Source organism: Tiliqua scincoides, chromosome 2 (assembly GCF_035046505.1).
Source record: "Tiliqua scincoides isolate rTilSci1 chromosome 2, rTilSci1.hap2, whole genome shotgun sequence".
Lineage (NCBI taxonomy): Eukaryota > Metazoa > Chordata > Lepidosauria > Squamata > Scincidae > Tiliqua > Tiliqua scincoides.
Window position 1 is genome coordinate 166706272 of NC_089822.1, and position 18137 is coordinate 166724408.

An 18137-nucleotide genomic window follows, 5' to 3' on the forward strand; every position below is an offset into this window, starting at 1 on the left:
GGTTTCACCATAGGCTAGCTGAATAATACAGCAAGATCTCTAAAAAGGTGCTGTGCACAAGCACTTATTTCCTACTAGTGCATTTCTGTGGGTCCCTATGGCCTGCACCATCCCTAACGTGACTGAATCTCAGTGGTAGTAGTGGGGTATACATGTACAAGGCATCTCCTATAGGCTTTCACTGTCTTGGGTTGCTCCCTTGTTGGAGACTGGCAGTACATAAGTTAGATGTATCCTGGGTTAGCTGAGGATGACTTGGGCAGGAGCAAATACAGTACAGTCTACTCCTTTTTTCTCTCCACAGCCCTGTTTATGAAAAATACTGCTCGGATCACTACTCTGATGGGCGTTGTGACCAGGGCTGTAACAATGAAGAGTGTGGCTGGGACGGATTGGATTGTGCCGGGGAAGTGCCTGAACATTTGGCTAGTGGCGTGTTGGAAATCACGGTGCTGCTGCACCCCGATGAACTGCTCCGCACAAGCACTGTCTTCCTGCAGAAGCTGAGTGCCATCTTGCGAACCTCCCTACGCTTTCGTCTTGACGAGAATGGGAACTACATGATCAAGCCATACTATGGGTCTGGTGGCCGACAACGCAGGGAACTGGAACGAGAGGTTATTGGGTGAGTCACACAGCAGAGCGTAAAAGGAGAGGTTTGGGGAGATCATGTAAGTGGGATAAGAACTTGTAAGTGGATAAGATCATGTAAGTGGGATAAGCCCTGCTGGATCAGGCCCAGGGCCCATCTAGTCTAGTTTCCTGTATCTTGTAGCAGGCCACCATATGCCTCAGGGAGCACACAAGACTATGAGATACTTGTGTCTCATTGCCACGCCTCTGCATCTGGCATTCTATTTACCCTCACACTGTTGCAGATGTGATGGCATCTGGTAGGTCTCTGGCTTTGGAGATCATTGAAGGGGAGATATGTGGGGGGTCTGAACAACTTGGAATAGCAGCTGGTAATCAGCTTGTTTGGGGGCACAATTTAAGATGCTAGCTATTACTGTTTTAAAGCCTTAATTCATAAACAGTTTAGGATCCAGGTACCTTGTCTTCAGAGGCTCATTTTAGAGGGATACATGAGTAGGCTTTCTCTGTTGACGGAAAATTTACCTTTTCAAGCAGACCTTTCTCAATTACCTTTGATCACTTTTCCTTTTTCCCTCCTGCTGTGTTACGGGGTTGTCTTATTTTATTGTTCGGTTTTTCCTTTGGATGCTTGGAAGAAAGCAGGGTATTCTCCCCCCCCCCCCAAATAAATAAGAATGGCCAGGAGCTTACTTATTTCCAGATGCCTTCATAAAAGAATTGAGCTATTCATCTGACAATCCCAAGGAAATTCCCAAAATCAAAGCGGCCACAGAAGAGGCTTTTGGGCCAAAGAGGGAATTGTAAATAGCTCTAACTAGATGAGAATTCATCCAAGAGTTCTTTTAAAAACTCCAGCATGATATTGAGTGGCAGTCCTGGCCACTGGGGCGCTCAGGAGCATGCCTGAAGGGGCCGCCCCCTGCACCTGCTGCCTCCCCCCAGAGGCATTCTGAGGGCTGGGGAAGCCACACATAGTGCTCCTGGTCCTCAGAAGATCTTATAAGACCACCTGAGGAATTTTCCACATAACTTCCTGTTTTCTGCCAAAAACCAGAAGTGACATGTGAAGGCATTTGAGGGCAGGGAGGCCATGCACGACCTCTCCAGTCCTCAGGACACCTCTGGGGACAAGCAGTATGCGCAGGCAGCTCTTGAGGCAGCACATCTGGGGTGACAATGGTGCCCACCCAGCCATGCCACCCAGGGCCACTTGTACCTGTGACCCCCTCAGGTACGCCACTGATGATATGGATCATATTCTAGTGTGTAATTGGCTTCACAGCCATAATACTGGGATTTGGCTAATGAAACTTTCTTTGGAAAAAAACAAAACAAAAAGATTCCTGAGATGATCACAGGAGACCAAAAAGCTTGGTTTCAATGCCAAGTTAATGCACTGCATGCATGGTTAAAATCAAATAGGAAACTGTTATGGAAGCAGTCGTATGTATTTTGAAAAGAGAGATCACTGGAATTCTTAAAGCTGTTGATAAATCTTGGGTGAAGACTGTCATTTGTATAACACATGCTTGGATTTTTTTTATTTTATAACTAAGCCTTTGATAATTTTGTCTCAAAATGGCTAATAAAATTTGGTGTGAAAAGCTTGGCCTGAGCATACATTGAGGGCTGAATGGAACATCTTTTATTGATATATGAGTAGCCTGCCCTCGAATTATGGATGGTGCTAGATGAGGTGTTCTAGTCCCATGTAACTCTCTCTCCAGGTCTGTGGTCACTCTTGAGATTGATAACCGCCTCTGCTACCAGGCTTCAGACAAATGCTTCCCTGATACAAAAAGTGCTGCTGACTACCTTGCTGCCTTGTCAGCTGTGGAGCGCCTCGACTTCCCATATCCTCTCAAATCTGTGAAAGGTGAGGGCCTTTTCGGGAGGGGAGACTGGAGACATTTAGAAGAAACAGGATTTTTCTTTTAAAATACATTGTAGACATTTGTAAAGGCAGTAAAACAGAATAAGAAAGGAGTGAAGAAATGTTAAGAAAAAAAATGTGCATGCACGCACAGCTTTACAACCCTGCAATCACAGCAACTGATATATCACTGACGTTTAATGCATATTGTTATACAACAGAAAAACCAAGAGTGAATCAAAACATTAGCTACTGTCCCAACACTGCCCTACATAGCCCTAGAGATTACCAACCTTTTGTAAGTCTGGGCCTATAAAAAGCAGAGATAGCATTACGTTGTCAATTAGACATCATACGTTCTGATTTGGAGTAATTGAGTTTAAAACAAGAGATTGCATGGTAGTCTGCAAAGATCTCAGTAGACTCTGGTAAATATTTTCTGGGTCAGAGAAATACAGCACCACATCATCTGCAAAGAGACTGACAGCATGTTGCTTCCTGTCAGTCTCCACACCCATTAGCCCATTGCATGTCCTAATGGTTCTACTGACAAGGCGAAAAGGAGCTGAGAGAGTGGGCACTTCATTATGTTCCCCTAGAAATTGTATTCCTGTACCTTTCAGAGCGCGATACCATAGTCTTTCGAGACTGAAGGTTGCCAACAATGAACAATGAATGAATGATACCTATTAACCTTAACCTGTACCATTAGGACTGGCATATTGCCTCAATCTGGAGGGTTCACTGTCCCTGGGGTGTTTGACGCAGAAGTGCCATTGAGCAGGCTCCCTCCAGATGATGTAAAGTCTTGTCTGCATTCAGTGAAAGATTCAGCAATGGAAGATTTTTGCTTTGGAATAATGTTCTATATTGAGCATTGTCCAAAAGGATGGCTGTCAGAGCTAAAGCCACTCTAATAGTATTCTTTTGTGAAACTCTTTTAAGTTTTACTACCAAAACAGAAGTAAATAGTTTCCCATAATTTTAGCAGCAAAATAGGTCTATATGATTCAGCCTTGATATAGTGTTGATCTGCTTTGAGAATCATTATAATCTGTACTGCTTTTCAAGTGCCTGTTATTACTCCTGTTTCACCAGGCAGTCTCCTATCCAGAATGCTATCTGAATCTGGTTCTTCTAAATGGTATAGCCACATTAAATCAAAAATCGAATCAATTGGTTTTTCATTGGATTTTTTTAAGTTTCTATCCATTTCCTGGAGTTTATCAAAGGGTAAAGCAAAGAATGCTAGACATTGAGGCACAAAACCTCTTTGAACTTGCTTCTAGAATTTGCTCCCCTCTTAATTTCTCTGTCCCGCTAAAGTATGGGCAAATGGCTCCTTATCTGAGTATTCTGATCAATCCTTCTGAATGTCATGCAATCTCCTTGGCAAGATTCAATGTGTTTCCATCCAAGGTCACAGAAGGCAGATATAGGCAAATACCATACAAAGAACGCCTCTGCCCTTGTAATTTGGGAAATGTTGAATCAATCATACACATTCTTTTTTATTGTCCTCGGCACACTAGATCTCGCCACACTTACATGACTCCATTTCTCGGCAAAATGAATGGGCTTTCGGATGAGGCAAAACTGAAGTGTCTCCTAAATGACTGCTCACCAGATGTGCTAGAGGGAGTTTCTAAATTTTTACTTTTGGCGATTTCTAAGCCTTCTTAATGTAATTTGTCAAAAATGTTGATATTTTATGTTGAACTGTAAATGTTTTATTAGTAATTTAGTATCTTAACTCCGTTTTTGATAAACGGGATTAGGACTAATTATGTTTGCTTTTATGATTTCTCTATCTATGCCTAATAAAGGTTCATTCATTCATACTCCTGTTTCCAGTGCCTGGTTAAAAGTCACTCTTATGGGCTTAAGAGCCCAATCCTATTCATGTCTACTCAGAAGTTCCATGAGAATCAGTGGGGCTTACTCCCAGGTAAGGGTGGAGAGGATTGCAGCCTAAGAGCCCAATCCTATCCAACTTTCCAGGACTAGTGCAGCTGCAATGCAGCCCCGAGGTAAGGGAACAAATGCTCCCATAACTTGAGGAGGCCTCTGTGACTGTCCCTTCACTGCATGATGGAGCACATGCCCCATTGGCATGGCTGCACTGGCACTGGAAAGTTGGATAGGATTGGGCCCAAAGACATCTTGAAATGTTTAATAAAATGTGAGAGTCCATCCCTCTTAGGAGTTTTATGTCTGCCTTGTTCACTGATGTTAGTGCCTCCCATAAGCATAATCCTGCGGAAGGATTAAGGCTTTTTTCTTACTTTGGAAATGGGATCACTAGTGAAATTTATAACAAGTTGTATGATGAGTCTTCTAATGCAGTGGCCTTGCTTCAGGTGAAAAGTTGACAGACCCATCAGACATGAAGCTGGTGCCACTGCTGGTAGTAGCAGCTGTGATCCTCCTGGTGATCCTTGTACTTGGAGTGTTGGTGGCGCGGCGGAAAAGAGAGCACAGCACCCTCTGGTTTCCTGAAGGTTTCAGCCTGAAGAAAGAAAGTAGCAACAAGAACCGGCGTGAGCCTGTGGGCCAGGATGCGCTTGGCATGAAGTAAGGGACTGCTCACCCTCCTGCTGCTCAGAATTAGTCTCCAGTCATTCTAATGGCTTTGTAGCTACTGCAAGAGGGTGGTTAGCCATAGCTTTCTGTTGTGCTTCAATTAGCTGGTGGCAAACTTTTCTCTTGTGAGGAATGGATGCAATAGAGCAAGATGGTGTAAATCAAATGCCTCTCTGCTAGAGTTTCACTTTTCAACTTCCTCTTTCCATTGCAGGAATATTGGCAAAGGGGAGAGCCTAATACCAGACAGCTCAGAAGATTGGCTGGAAGCAGAGTGCCCAGAGGCCAAGCGACTGAAGGTACTGCCTTGTCTTGACCTGCTCCTTTTGAACTTGGTTGGCTGACTTGAGAACAGGAGTCGCAAAGGGATCCTAGCTATTCCTACCTTCCTTCCTTTTTCCTAAGTGGGCATGATTGTTTTATGTGGCTATCTTTTCCAGGCTACTATGGGCTTGGCTCACTTATCTAACAAGGACATTACAAGAGCAACATATTAGGTTAATTGAAACAGCTGACTTTCCATGGTTAACTACAAGTTTGTCTTCTTCCTTCCCAGGTGGAGGAACCAGCTACGGACTGCGAAGACCCAGTGGACTGTCGCCAATGGACACAACACCACTTGGTGGCAGCAGACATTCGCATGCCACCATCTATGGCCTTGACACCACCCCAGGGTGAATTTGATTCTGACTGCATGGATGTCAATGTCCGTGGACCAGGTAATTGGACACTCTTGGACACTCAACTGCAGACTAGAGTTGTAGCCCCTGTGTGATGCTCTGTGTTCCCAGTGGAAATTCTTTGTAGGTAACTCCAAAGAACAGGCTTGGTTTGTGACTCTCTTCATGCGCCAAGTCCCAGCATGCATTACTCCAGCCTAGGTATATAGCTGATTGGGAGAGGAGAAGCAGAGAAAGTAATTATTTCTTTCTAAAAAAATCTTTTGTTTGGATACCTTTACAGACGGTTTCACTCCACTTATGTTGGCCTCATTTTGTGGTGGTGGCATGGAGCCTGACCTGGCTGAGGAAGAAGAAACAGAGGACTCCTCTGCCAACATCATTTCAGACCTAATTTGCCAGGGGGCTAACCTGAGTGCCCAGACGGACCGCACAGGCGAGACAGCACTGCACTTGGCTGCCAGATATGCACGGGCAGATGCTGCCAAGCGTTTGTTGGATGCTGGTGCTGATACCAATGCCCAGGACAACACAGGACGTACACCGCTGCATGCAGCTGTGACTGCGGATGCCCAGGGGGTCTTCCAAGTGAGTCTTTTTCTTCTAATGCACTCTTGTGGAGCAATGGGGTCTGTATTATCTGCCATGCTTTCCTTAATGATATTTCATTTTCCATGGAGGGCCACTGTGATAGTTAACACTTAGCAGTTGTTCTGGTGTCTTTGAGCCTCAGAATCCCTCAGAAAGTTAGCCCTGGTTGTGCTTCTCCTTGATGGAGTGACCGAGAATGTATGCGGTCATTCCCAGTACACTTACACATGCATGTGCTACCTTGGATGATACTTTGGCACCACTCTCATCTGATATCCCACTGTATTTCCAGATCCTGATTCGGAATCGGTCTACTGACTTGGATGCCCGAATGGGTGATGGTTCAACTGCACTGATCCTGGCTGCGAGGCTGGCTGTAGAGGGCATGGTAGAGGAACTGATTGCCTGTCATGCTGATGTCAATGCTGTGGATGAGATGGGTATGTAGCAACTAGAGTAAATCCGGGAGCCTGAACAGCTCTGAGGTTCACCCCCTTTGTTTGGATATTCTCTGACAATCTTTAACTGCTTTTTGTTCCCTGAATCTACTTCTCAGCAGAAATGTGACCATTTTCCCGACTTCAGTCCTTTCCCTCACCCCTACTACCCAACTGATTTAGTGTATGTTGATGAGCTTGCCTGGGCATTCAGTGACAATTGAGGCTGAAATCCTGTGCACACTTTCCTAGAAGAAAGATCCATTGAACACAATGGGGCTTATTTGTGAGGAGACATGCATAGGTTTGCACTGCAGGTTTGCTCAATGGGTATTTCCAGACATAAGAAGACATAAGAAGAGCCCCACTCTTGTTGATAGTCTCTGCCCACACCTTCTATCTGGCATGGTAGTGGGGTGGGAAGTGCTTAAGATAGAAGGCATCAACGGAGCTGGTGTAGCAGGATGCTTTTGGTGGGATCTGAGACTTCTTAGCAAAGGAGCGACTGTGTCTGAACTGGTGACAACTAGCATGCTGTCATTTTTCCCAGGTAAATCTGCCCTGCACTGGGCTGCAGCTGTCAACAATGTAGAGGCCACAATTGCACTGCTGAAGAATGGGGCTAACAAGGACATGCAGGACAGCAAGGTAAGTTTTTGATGGCACTCAGCCCTCCCTTTCCATCTGGTGTCTTCACTCCTTCATGTGTCCCCGTAGTTTAAAGAACACGATTTCTGTAGGAAACTTCTACAGATTCCGTTCTTGTAAGGCAGCAGTTCCTAAGGGTCACGGCCCTCCAGGTACCACATTTGAAAAATCCTCTCCCCTTAAGGGGGTGGAAATGCCTCCGCTTAAGGGTGGCAACCGGCAGAGACCCATAGGTGACAGCACCTGTCACTTTGGGGTTTTCTCCACCACTGCCAACTACAGGGAGGTAAGAAAAGGATTTTTACAGGGCTTCTTACCTCCCTGTAGGTGGGGGTGAGGAGAACCCAGAAATGATGCCAACTACAGGTCCTCTGAAGGTTCCCAAACCTGTCTTAAAGGGACAGGAGATTGGGAACCACTGCTATAAGGTATCCTGATTGTTTCTCTGCCTATGCACATAATAGAGGAGGTTTAGAGGTGGCAAAAAGCTTTCTGCAAGCAGTCACTGACCCTGTTCTAAAGCACTTGTAATATGTGTCCATCAATCTATTCTCTTGTGGTAGGAGGAGACACCACTGTTCCTGGCAGCTCGGGAAGGCAGCTATGAGGCAGCCAAAATCCTGCTGGATCACTTTGCCAACCGTGAAATTACAGACCACATGGATCGGCTGCCACGAGATGTGGCTCAAGAGCGCCTGCACCACGACATTGTCCGGCTTCTGGATGACTACAACACTGTGCGCAGCCCACAGGGGGCTCTACCTTCTGGCCACACCCTTTCCCCTCTCATGTGCCCTCCCAATAGCTTCTTACCCAGCCTCAAGCCCACTCCTCAGGGCAAGAAGAACCGACGACCCAGCACCAAGAATGCCACCGCAGGCAGCAGTGCAAGCCTGGCACGGGAGAGCAAAGAGGCCAAGGCACGTGCCAAGAAGCTTAACCTGGAGTGTCAAGGCTCTCTCTTGGAGAGCTCTGTCACCCTGTCGCCTGTTGACTCACTGGACTCCCCGTATGTGCCCAACCCTGCCTCGCCTGGGGTCTTCCACACAGCCAGTGCCTCATTGTCAGTGCCCTCCACTCCCATGGTCCATGGCATGATGGAGGCCCCCTTTGCTGTCAGTCTGGCACGCCTCAGTGACCTAGGGGATGGCACACTTCTCTCCATGAACCGCCTCTCGGTGCCACCTGGCCGCATGGGGCTCAGCCTGGGCATGGTGAGCCCGGTGGCCATGCCTTTTGATTGGCATGCCCGTGTTCCCACTTCCCAGTGCCAGCAAATAATTGGGGTTGTGCACCCTGCTGCCTCTCACCCCAATCTGCACCAGCCAGGGCAGGCTTTCCCACCAGGGCTGCTTCTGCCTAACCACATGACCATGGGCCACAGTTCCCAGGGGCTGCCCAACCAAGCTTCTGCGCCAACCAAGGAGCCGGCCCAGCCCATGCCCCCACCAGCAACCACCATGCGTACCAACCAACCTGTCTCACCCCAAGAGGGCCAGGGCCAGGGAGCGCCCCGTACAGGGCCCCCACAGTACTTAAAAGCAGCAGGGGTGGAGGATTACCCAACACCACCCTCTCAGCACAGCTATACCCAGGGGCAGGACGCAACACCCAAGCATTTCCTCCACCCCCCAAGTGAGCACCCCTACCTGACCCCCTCCCCAGAGTCTCCAGAGCAGTGGAGCAGCCCTTCCCCCCACTCCTTGTCTGATTGGTCTGAATCCACCCCCAGTCCTTCTGTGCTGGGGCCCAGCCACACTCAGCTTTCATCGGCTGAGCCATCCGCAAAGATGCAAGTGTTTGCATGAGGAGCTGGATGGTGAAACAGATCCCAGTGGCCTGTGGCCCCCATTGGGGCCTGTGCCTGCCTTGGGGTCCTGTTGTTGTTTCCCCTAACGGTGTTTTTTATAAGAAAAAACTCAAGTGTAAAAAAGATTTAAAAAAAAAAAGAAAAGCAGCCTGATCCGGGAGGGGAAAGGCATGGCCTTCCCTTTCTCTCACTGCCACAGAGCCCAGGCTGGCCCTTTATCCCCTCTCGTGTTGCCATGGCAACTACATTTCTGGGGAGACTTTTTTAAAAGTAAACCCTTTTTGTATAAACCCTGCATTTACTCCAAATGCTTTATTTTTTACAATGTATTCAGTGTCAGTGCCGTTCTTCTCCCTGTGGGTCTTGAGCTGTGAGGAATGGAGAGGAAGCTGTGCCCCCCCCCCCGCTTTCCCTCTGCATGGCACTGCCTGTTGGGCTGAGCACCCACCTCCCCTCCCACCATGTTGGGGCGGGATTCTGCTCACTGTATTTGTGTACTGGGTACGCAGCATTATCCCAGACAGGCACTGTTATACAGAGGGTCGAGCCCCAAATCCACCTCTGTCGCGCAGGGAACCAGGCCCCCAGCCCCTACTTGGCACTTCATCACATTCCAGGTTAATTTATTCATCTTAACTTCTGCAGCATTCCCCTGCCTCCAGCCCCCTTGAATTTCCAAACTGCTTCACCTAATGCTGATGCTTCATGGGGATTTTCCAGTCTCCAGGGTGTTCTGAGCCACTCGCGTGTTTTTATGCCTATCCCCTTCTGCCACCCTCCTCCTTGTTGTCCGAAGCTGCTTTAGCCCATGTTTAGCAGCTGTGCTTCCTCTACAGGGCAAGTTCCCTGCCCCATGGTACTGTGGGATCTTGGGGCAGCCACAGGCACCACTTTGGCATAAAAGGTACTAAGATAATTCAGAGTAATTTTCATTCAGACTTTTGGCCCTGCAGTTAATTGTCTGCCTTCCCAAATCCCTTCTTCCTCTCTCCACTGAACATTCCAGCTATCCCTGGCTGTAAATACTGCTGGTGGGAGCAGTGGCCAGGCAGGACCTCGGTCCAGTCATGGCTGCCACTTCCTGCTCCCCCCTCCCCTCCCCACGCTGTGTAGTCGCCCCTCTGCCATAGAAGGACCATTTCTAGCTCATTTTAAAACCTTTTTTTAAAAAAAAAAAAATCCAGTGTAAACCAAGTAGCTTTAAAGCAGCTGGGTGCTTTGTGTACAGAGCGGCTTAAGCCGCGGCATAATAAACATAGCTAATAAGGAAACTGCCTCTGCTTCCTCTGTGTCATTCGTTCATTTATTTACTCAAACTGAAGAGCTCGGCTGTGTTACAATATATTAAAAGTAAGAAATATATTTCAGAACAAGAAATTAGAATTTGGTAGATACTGTCCTTCTGTCCAAATCACTGTAGAATAATGTTCTTCCACTACCACCCTTACAAACTGCTTGTCCTCTGACATGTCAGATACAAATGTGACTTCTGGGCAAGCTTTAGAAAAGAGCTGTGTTGGCTTGTAAGAGCTTGTGTTTCAGTGAAGGAAGCGTGCAGAGACCAATGTGCATAGAAGGACAGGCTCACTTGACTTAAATGATGTTTTGAGTTTTGTTTTTTTTAAATAAAACTTTCTACCTTTTCAAAGAAACCCTTTTGGTGCTAACTTGCCTGCCATGGAAACTTAGCATGATTCTAAGGCTTCTCAAAGTGTGGTTCTCTGCTGCTGTGGCGTGTCTCCTGGCTCTTCCTTCTTCTGGCTTTTCAGAGTCACCTGAGGTTTGACATGTGACTTGGACATAGGCCAAGCTTTATGAAAGGCTCTGGAAGTTGGAAGAAGGAAGCAGGAAATACCAGGTAAGCCCATGTGGTGCAGACCACCACTCTCTATATAGTGCCAGCTTGGGGGAAAAAACTGCCACTCGGTGACAGCAGACCTTCTGAATAGCACTGTTCTAGGTCACATTCTCAGTTCACTGGGGGCCAGTGCTCAGGCACTGCATCCTTCACCGTCGTCCCATATGCACCGAGAAGAGCAAATGCTTTCCTGCAGCTGCACACTGCAGGGGGGTTTGGTATTGGTGGACACACTGCCTCTCAGGAGAACTTGTCTTATCTCTGATCTCACAGCAGGAACCTCTGACAAGCTTCTAGACCCCAGACATAAATCATCAAATTTTTATCAGCAGAAGTAACATGGAAAAACTTACTTGGTTGTCACAGTTCAGAGAAATAAAGCCATACTTGCCTCACAACCTTCTGTTTCTTTAGCAGGTTCCTTTATCTTTTCTTGTATTTTGCCTGGGTAACAACTTTCCTCAGGTTTGTATTGACCAAGCCTTTGAATCAATGGGATGCAGCATTTTAACATGGTCTACAGATGGGGGGAGGGTTAAAATTGTGTGTGTGTGTGTGTGTGTGTGTGTGTGTGTGTGTGTGTGTGTGTGTGGTCTTTTTTCATCTAGGCTGTAGATTTCATCTAGCCCTAAATTCTAGGGGAACCAGTTTAAGATTTATCAAGCTGGAACTTAACTTGTACTTACAATTTACCATGATTTAATCTTGATTATGTGAATATAATGTAGTGCCATCCACAGAATGGGCACAGTGTACAGCTAGCAAGTAGCATAGTCCTGAAGTTACACGGTTGGAAAAGAAGTTAGAATACCCCTTGATGTGTAGTATAACAAATATATGGGCAGAAAATAGCATTGTTTGGGGTTCATTGGAGACTTCTTATCCTCTCGTGTCTGCCTCTATTCTTTTGTCACTCTGGTCAAGTGGGGTTGATGATGATTCACATGTATATGCTTATCATGGAAGCTGGAGGCTGAACAAGAATGGTGTTTTAACACTCAGTGCACCTATCCTGTTCTCCTTCCTGGATTTACTGGGTTAGTGACTGAATGGGTGGCAGGGGAGGGGGAACTGGTAGCATCTGGTATTGCCAGCATCTCAAGTTAAGATCAGGGAAAAATCACCCCTCCTAGTTAGTATTGCCTCTAACAATTCCCTTCTGTGGCTCCAAAGCAGTGGGGTAGGGCCACTGGACGTTAGGTGGTGACATGTCATTGCCAACTTCCAGGTAGCTGAGCTTCATCGAGATCTGCTTCAAGCCGTACAGCGAGAGTGGGGGAGTGCACCTAATACAGCACAGAACTCAGACATTCTTGGTTAAAACAGAATCACATACTATAGTGCCTGTGAATGGTCAGATATGACAACTCACTGAATTAGCAGTGGATATTGACAGGCAGGCACAATATAAAAACCAAAAAGAAAAAGGAATTGAGAAAAAGGAATAGAAAAAGCATAACAAGCAGGTTGATGAAGACTGCTTGCACTTGACTGGATCAACAGAAGAGTTTGACCAAACCAAAGGCAGTAACTAGTACCACCCAGCAGAGGGAGCTGGGTAGCTACTTGAGAGCAAAGAATACAAAGTCCCACTGCCAGTCTTGCAGGCTAGCTTGGAGGAAAAGAGGAAGCAAAACAAGATTAATTCTTTAATTATGTTCAACCTGCAATACCATCCCTATTGCTAGTTACTTACCTTGTTGCAGGAATCCTGGGTGTCTGCATTTATTGGAGAGTAAGTGGATATGCTTTCTGCAAACCACCACTTGCGTCCATTGGCAGACTTGGTAAAACACATCCAAGCATCCTCATGCTTGATCTTAGGACACCTTGGTTTCATGATGTCACAGCGTTCCATGACTGAATGAAGAGAAATAACCAGCCTGTCTCACTCCTTTGCCTAGACAGGTGTTTTTGGCTGGCCAGTGCATGGGCACCCACCACTCTCCATAGGAGGCTTGGCTCGGAAGCTATTGTCTCTGGGGGAAACCCAGACATAAAAACCAGTACTCATCTAGCCATACCACTTTGGGAATAGCATTTCAAACAAAGGCTTCTGCTAGATTTGTCCCAGCAGTTTTTAGGATGCTGAGACACTACAGAAGCCTCTAGGGGAGTAGATTTGGCCAAAAATAGAATAAGCAAAAAATGGGGGGGGGGACGGGACAACATCACAATACCACCCCACCTTCAAGATATCTGGAATGGCGTGCATGAGTTTTCTTTTCTCCTCCCAACGCACAGGGCAGGTTTTTTGGGTTTTTTTAAATTGTGAACATTAGTGAATGGCCAAAGCTCACCTCATTCATGGATATTTTGGGTCAATACTCTAATCCAGTGGTTCTCAAACTTTTTACACCGGGACCCACTTTAGAATGACAATCGGTTGGTACCCACCATAAGTGATGTCATCTAGATATGATGTGATATCATCATATCTAGTGATATCATCTAGAAGGAAATTTTTTAACACCCCCTTATGACAAATCAAATCAAGTAAATTAAATGTTTATAATAAGTATGTTTCAGTGGTGTAGCTAGCGAGGAGTGGGGGGGCGGTCCACTCTATATACTAGCCTTGACGGGGTGACACCATGAGTGACCAAAATCGCTAAGATTGCAGTGGTTCACAATAATACCATTATACTATATGCAGTTTGATGCGGAATTTACAGCAAAATGCAATTTTTTTTAAAAGAGTGAAATATCTCCATTCTATCAAAAGTTATGGCCAAAAACCAGAAAACAAAAATGCATGGAGCCCTATGGAAAGTGAGACTGAGCCATATCGTGTGTTTAGTCACGAGTAGGCAAACTTGCCATAGAAAGGGTAGGCTGAGAGGTATCAAACAACACCAGAATGATCTGAATCCAATGAACGAAGCCTCCCAAAAACACCGAGAAGGTAGTTCCTCCCTCTAAGTTGACAAATGCCTTGAACCCTATGGAAAGCAAAACTAAGCATTTACTCATGAGTAAGCAAATATGCCTTGGCTTGTGGTCAGGTCAGGCAAAGGGGAATGCAAGACCACCAGAATAGTCCTGATTTGATGAATGTGGAGCTGACAAATGCTCCAGAAGGCAGCTTTCCCCCCCCCGCCCCCATAAAAAGAATAAAATAGAGGCTTCAGCTGATAAGGTGCATTTTTTCTATTTTAGACTTGTAAAACCAGGTGGGTCCTGATAGTGATATGTTTGAAATATGAGAACTTGAACTGGGCAATGGGTAGGGCTGAAAATCTCTAGGTAAGGTTTTGTGTGTGTGTGTGTGGGGGGGGGTGTTTTGCAGGGCAGACTACAGAGAAAATTCACTTGGTGGAACAGGGATGCTTCCCCTTATTTAATTATTTGTTTTTCTTTATTTATCATTTATTTTAATTGGCTTGATTATGTCACTTCCAGCCGTGACATCACTTCTGGTGGGTCCCAGACACATTGTCATTCTAAAAAGTGGGTCCCGGTGCTAAAAGTTTGAGAATCACTGCCTTAACTCAAATCGGACCAATGAGACATCCTCGGGGGTGGAGGGAGTGACACCCTAGTGACCAAAATTGTGGAAATTGTGACTTTTAGGAATAATACCATCACGTTATATACCATTTTATGCAGAATTTCATCCATTGCTTGTGGGGAAATATTCACTGCATTTATTTATTGGCCTTTATTATTCATTTCATGTCATGACTATTACTATCTCTCAGTCTCACCTAACTGACAGAGTTGTTGTGAGGACAAAATAAGGGGCGGTACCATGCACACTACCCTGAGCTCCTTAGAAGAAGAATGGTTTAAAAATGAAAAATTAATCATGTTAGATGGGGGTGACAAAAATGTATGGGCCCCAAGTGTCAAATGACCTAGTTACGCCACTGATAAGTTTAAACATTTATTTAACATAAAGAACACTCCTAATTCTTCCAAAAAGTTGCTGATCTGTTTAAAAAAATTTCCCAAACATCCAGAAGACTGAAATGCTATCTACACTTACCTGAGAGTAAACTCCATTGACTATCATTATTTAAAGCATATACAATGTATCCTGTTAAAAGTACAGAACAGTAACTTTTCCTCAAATGCAGTCACATACTATAGTAGCATCGGTTCTAATATATTAAAACAGAGTTTCTCAAACTATGGGTCGGGACCCCCTAGGTGAGTCGCGAGCTAACTTCAGGTGAGTCCCCATTCATTTCAATATTTTATTTTTAATATATTAGACTTGATATGCCCATGGCATGTGACTGCATTTGGAGAAATGTTACAGATCTGTACTTTCAACAGGTTACTATGTATATACTTTTAGCAATGACAGTCAGTGGGGCTTACTCCTGGATAAGTGAGGATAGGATTGCAGCCTAGGATTGTTAAATATTTTTCTGCTTGATGATGTCACTTCTGGCCATGACATCACTTCCAGTGGGTCCCGACAGATTGTCATTCTAAAAAGTGGGTCCCAGCGCTAAAACGTTTGAGAACCACTGTATTAAAAACAGAACAGACATTGAAATGAATGGGGACCCACCTGAAATTGGCTCACAACTCACCTAGTAGGTCCCGACTCAGAGTTTGAGAAACACTGCTCTAACCACTATGCCCTCATCAAGTTGCTATGCTGGCTGTTCATTACGAAAACTTTCCTTTTGGCTGGAGATATACAACTATGCTTGTGGAAGTCCACACCATCCTACCTCCCAATTAGGTCCCTATTAATCCTGTTCTGTCAATCTTTGCTAGGCTGTTTTTAGTTCCCTTTTTTGGTTAATTTTTCTGTTTCCTTGTTTGCAGCAACTGCTGCTGGCCACTGTGTGGCAGCAGAGATAAAGAAAATGCAGAAAGTTGGGTGCTTAGAACACTCCAACGGAGTTGGAAACTTTTCTATGTACATAAATTTTAAAAAGGAGTAATATTGTAGTGTCTTTTGGCACCTTGAAGACTTGACTAATTTATTGCAGCAGAAGCTTTTTGAGAGCCTGAACTAACTTCAATGGCTGCATGAAGCGATCGTCAAAGAGGGAGGGTATCTAGACTGTACAGAGAATAAAAGAAAACGTAATTTGTCTGGAACAAAGTGAGGCAATCACTATTTCTACTCTTACAGTATCGTCACTTACCCCCTTAGATTACCACTTTGTGTATCTGCTGAGTGTATCTCCTAGGCTTTGACCCACACAAGCTCGTGCAGTAATAAGTGTGCCACAAGTAGCCCGAGATGGCAACTCCTCTGGAATTCTAATTCTCCTTTGACAGCAAAGTGTAGTGATAAAATATAACTGGAAAAGGTGTCAAGCGTCATGCAGCCTACCCTGAGCTCACTGACTTGTAGGAATGAAGGACTTCAAATTAGTGTTAGATGCAATTTGGTGAAGGTAAAAAAATGCATGATATGACCATTGTAAAATTGCTTCAGGTGGTGGCCTGCTATGTGGTGAGCAGGCAATGGCTCCAGGCACATGTTAGCATTTTCACCATATCACTGTCAAGATTTAAGAAAGAGGTTTTTGGTAACATGGTGGGGCTCGCTCCCTGCACACAGTGTGCTCCCCACATGGTAACTACTGTCTAGTGCAGCAAAGCTCCCTTCTTGTGATGTCTAATGGCACAATCCTATACATGTCTACTCAGAAGTAAGTCCCATTGTGTTCAATGAGACTTACTCCCAGGAAAGTATGGACAGGATTGCAACCTAAGATAGCTATGGGGCATCAATCTCCTTCCTCAAAAGGAAGAGAGCTTCCAGCGCTTATGTTATATACTCCTGAGGTAGACTGTCCAGATCAGACCCGCTGCTCCTTCAATTGCCATAGGCAAACGTTTGCTTGCTCTCATCTGAACATTACTGCTTGGGCACAAATCTCCCAGGGAGGCTTTAACTGGCAATCTCAGTTCCCTGGAGCACAATAGAACTGCCTGCTTCTTGACTCTCTTTAAGCTCTTTAAGAGCTCTTTAAGGCTGTGCCTATAAGAAAATCCTGCCCCTCATATTGACCTGTTTACCTCAGCCCCCATTAGTTAAGCACACTATAGTTCATGTCCAAATGTGATCAAGAGAGTTAGCGCACAATCCTAACCCCTTACGTTAGTGCTTCCCAGCAGTGACATAAGGGCAATGCAGCTCTGAGGTAAAGGAACAAACATTCCCTGACTTTGAGGAGGCCTCCATGAGTGACACCCAACTGCAGGATGCAGCACATGTCCCATTGGCACCGCTATGCCAGTGCTGGAAAGCACTGACATAAGGGGTTAGGATTGCACCCTTAATGCATGAAAAATAAAGCAGTTTGGTTTGATGGAGGGAGGGAGGGAGGGAGAGTTGAGAGAAAAATTAAATTTATAAGTGGAGATTCAGTATTGTATTGCAGATGGGTAGAGTGGTTATCTTCTGTTGGTACTTTTAACCACAGAAGATAACCACTCTACCCATCTGCAATACAACCCAGCAGAAACCCAAGTCAGCCTAGTCCAATTCTGTGGCAGCCAATTCACATTTCAGTTTCCTCTATAACTGCACTTAAACAACCATATTCTTGCAGGGATGGGCAGGTGCTGCATGGTGGAGGTGGAAGGTTATTCAGGAGGAACAAATATAAGCACTAAGAAATGGGATAATTTCCTCGGTAGCTACCATTTAGGATCAGAAAAAAGTGGGGAGCTTGCAACATAGTCATCAACTCAGCTTTCCTCAATTTTTTAAAGCACATGAGCAAAATCCAGTCAACTGAGAGGATGCTCCAGTCTGGATTGCACAGGTACACCGGTAAGCAGGATGCCTTGGGCACAAACAGGATACTGCTTTAAACCCCTCTTCAACAGATTCAGAGGAGGAAGTGGACCAGTAGTGATCTTTGGAGGCTGTCAGGACAGCTGTGGAGGGAAGTCCAAACCAACACAGGAGTGTAGCATGTCATGTGAAGCAAACTGTCCTGCAGTGACAGTTTGCTTCCCAAAGTGGTGAGTTGCAGAAATAGTGATGGCTTTTTTTAAGACCTCCAGGTAGCAGCCCTCTGTCTCCTTTGCCTCTGGCAAGTAGCTTAGCTGAACTACGAACCCCTCCTGCAGTCAG

At 45.5% G+C, this 18137-nt stretch overlaps 1 protein-coding gene across 2 annotated transcripts in view; it reads left to right on the forward strand.

The window, feature by feature from the left end:
- Positions 1-11417, forward strand: part of NOTCH3 (notch receptor 3) — a 67066-nt gene extending 55649 nt beyond the window's left edge. Inside the window, exons 26-34 of one of the 2 annotated variants that reach the window (XM_066613334.1) lie at positions 305-625; positions 2325-2473; positions 4831-5044; positions 5268-5352; positions 5610-5772; positions 6017-6321; positions 6617-6764; positions 7312-7409; positions 7973-11417. In XM_066613334.1, coding sequence (XP_066469431.1) covers positions 305-625; positions 2325-2473; positions 4831-5044; positions 5268-5352; positions 5610-5772; positions 6017-6321; positions 6617-6764; positions 7312-7409; positions 7973-9217 — 2728 coding nt within the window. In that variant the 3' untranslated portion in view covers positions 9218-11417. Of the gene's footprint in view, positions 1-304; positions 626-2324; positions 2474-4002; positions 4106-4830; positions 5045-5267; positions 5353-5609; positions 5773-6016; positions 6322-6616; positions 6765-7311; positions 7410-7972 lie in introns of those variants that run through there. The other variant, XM_066613335.1, reaches the window with a different exon arrangement.
- The last annotated feature ends 6720 nt before the right edge of the window (positions 11418-18137 follow it).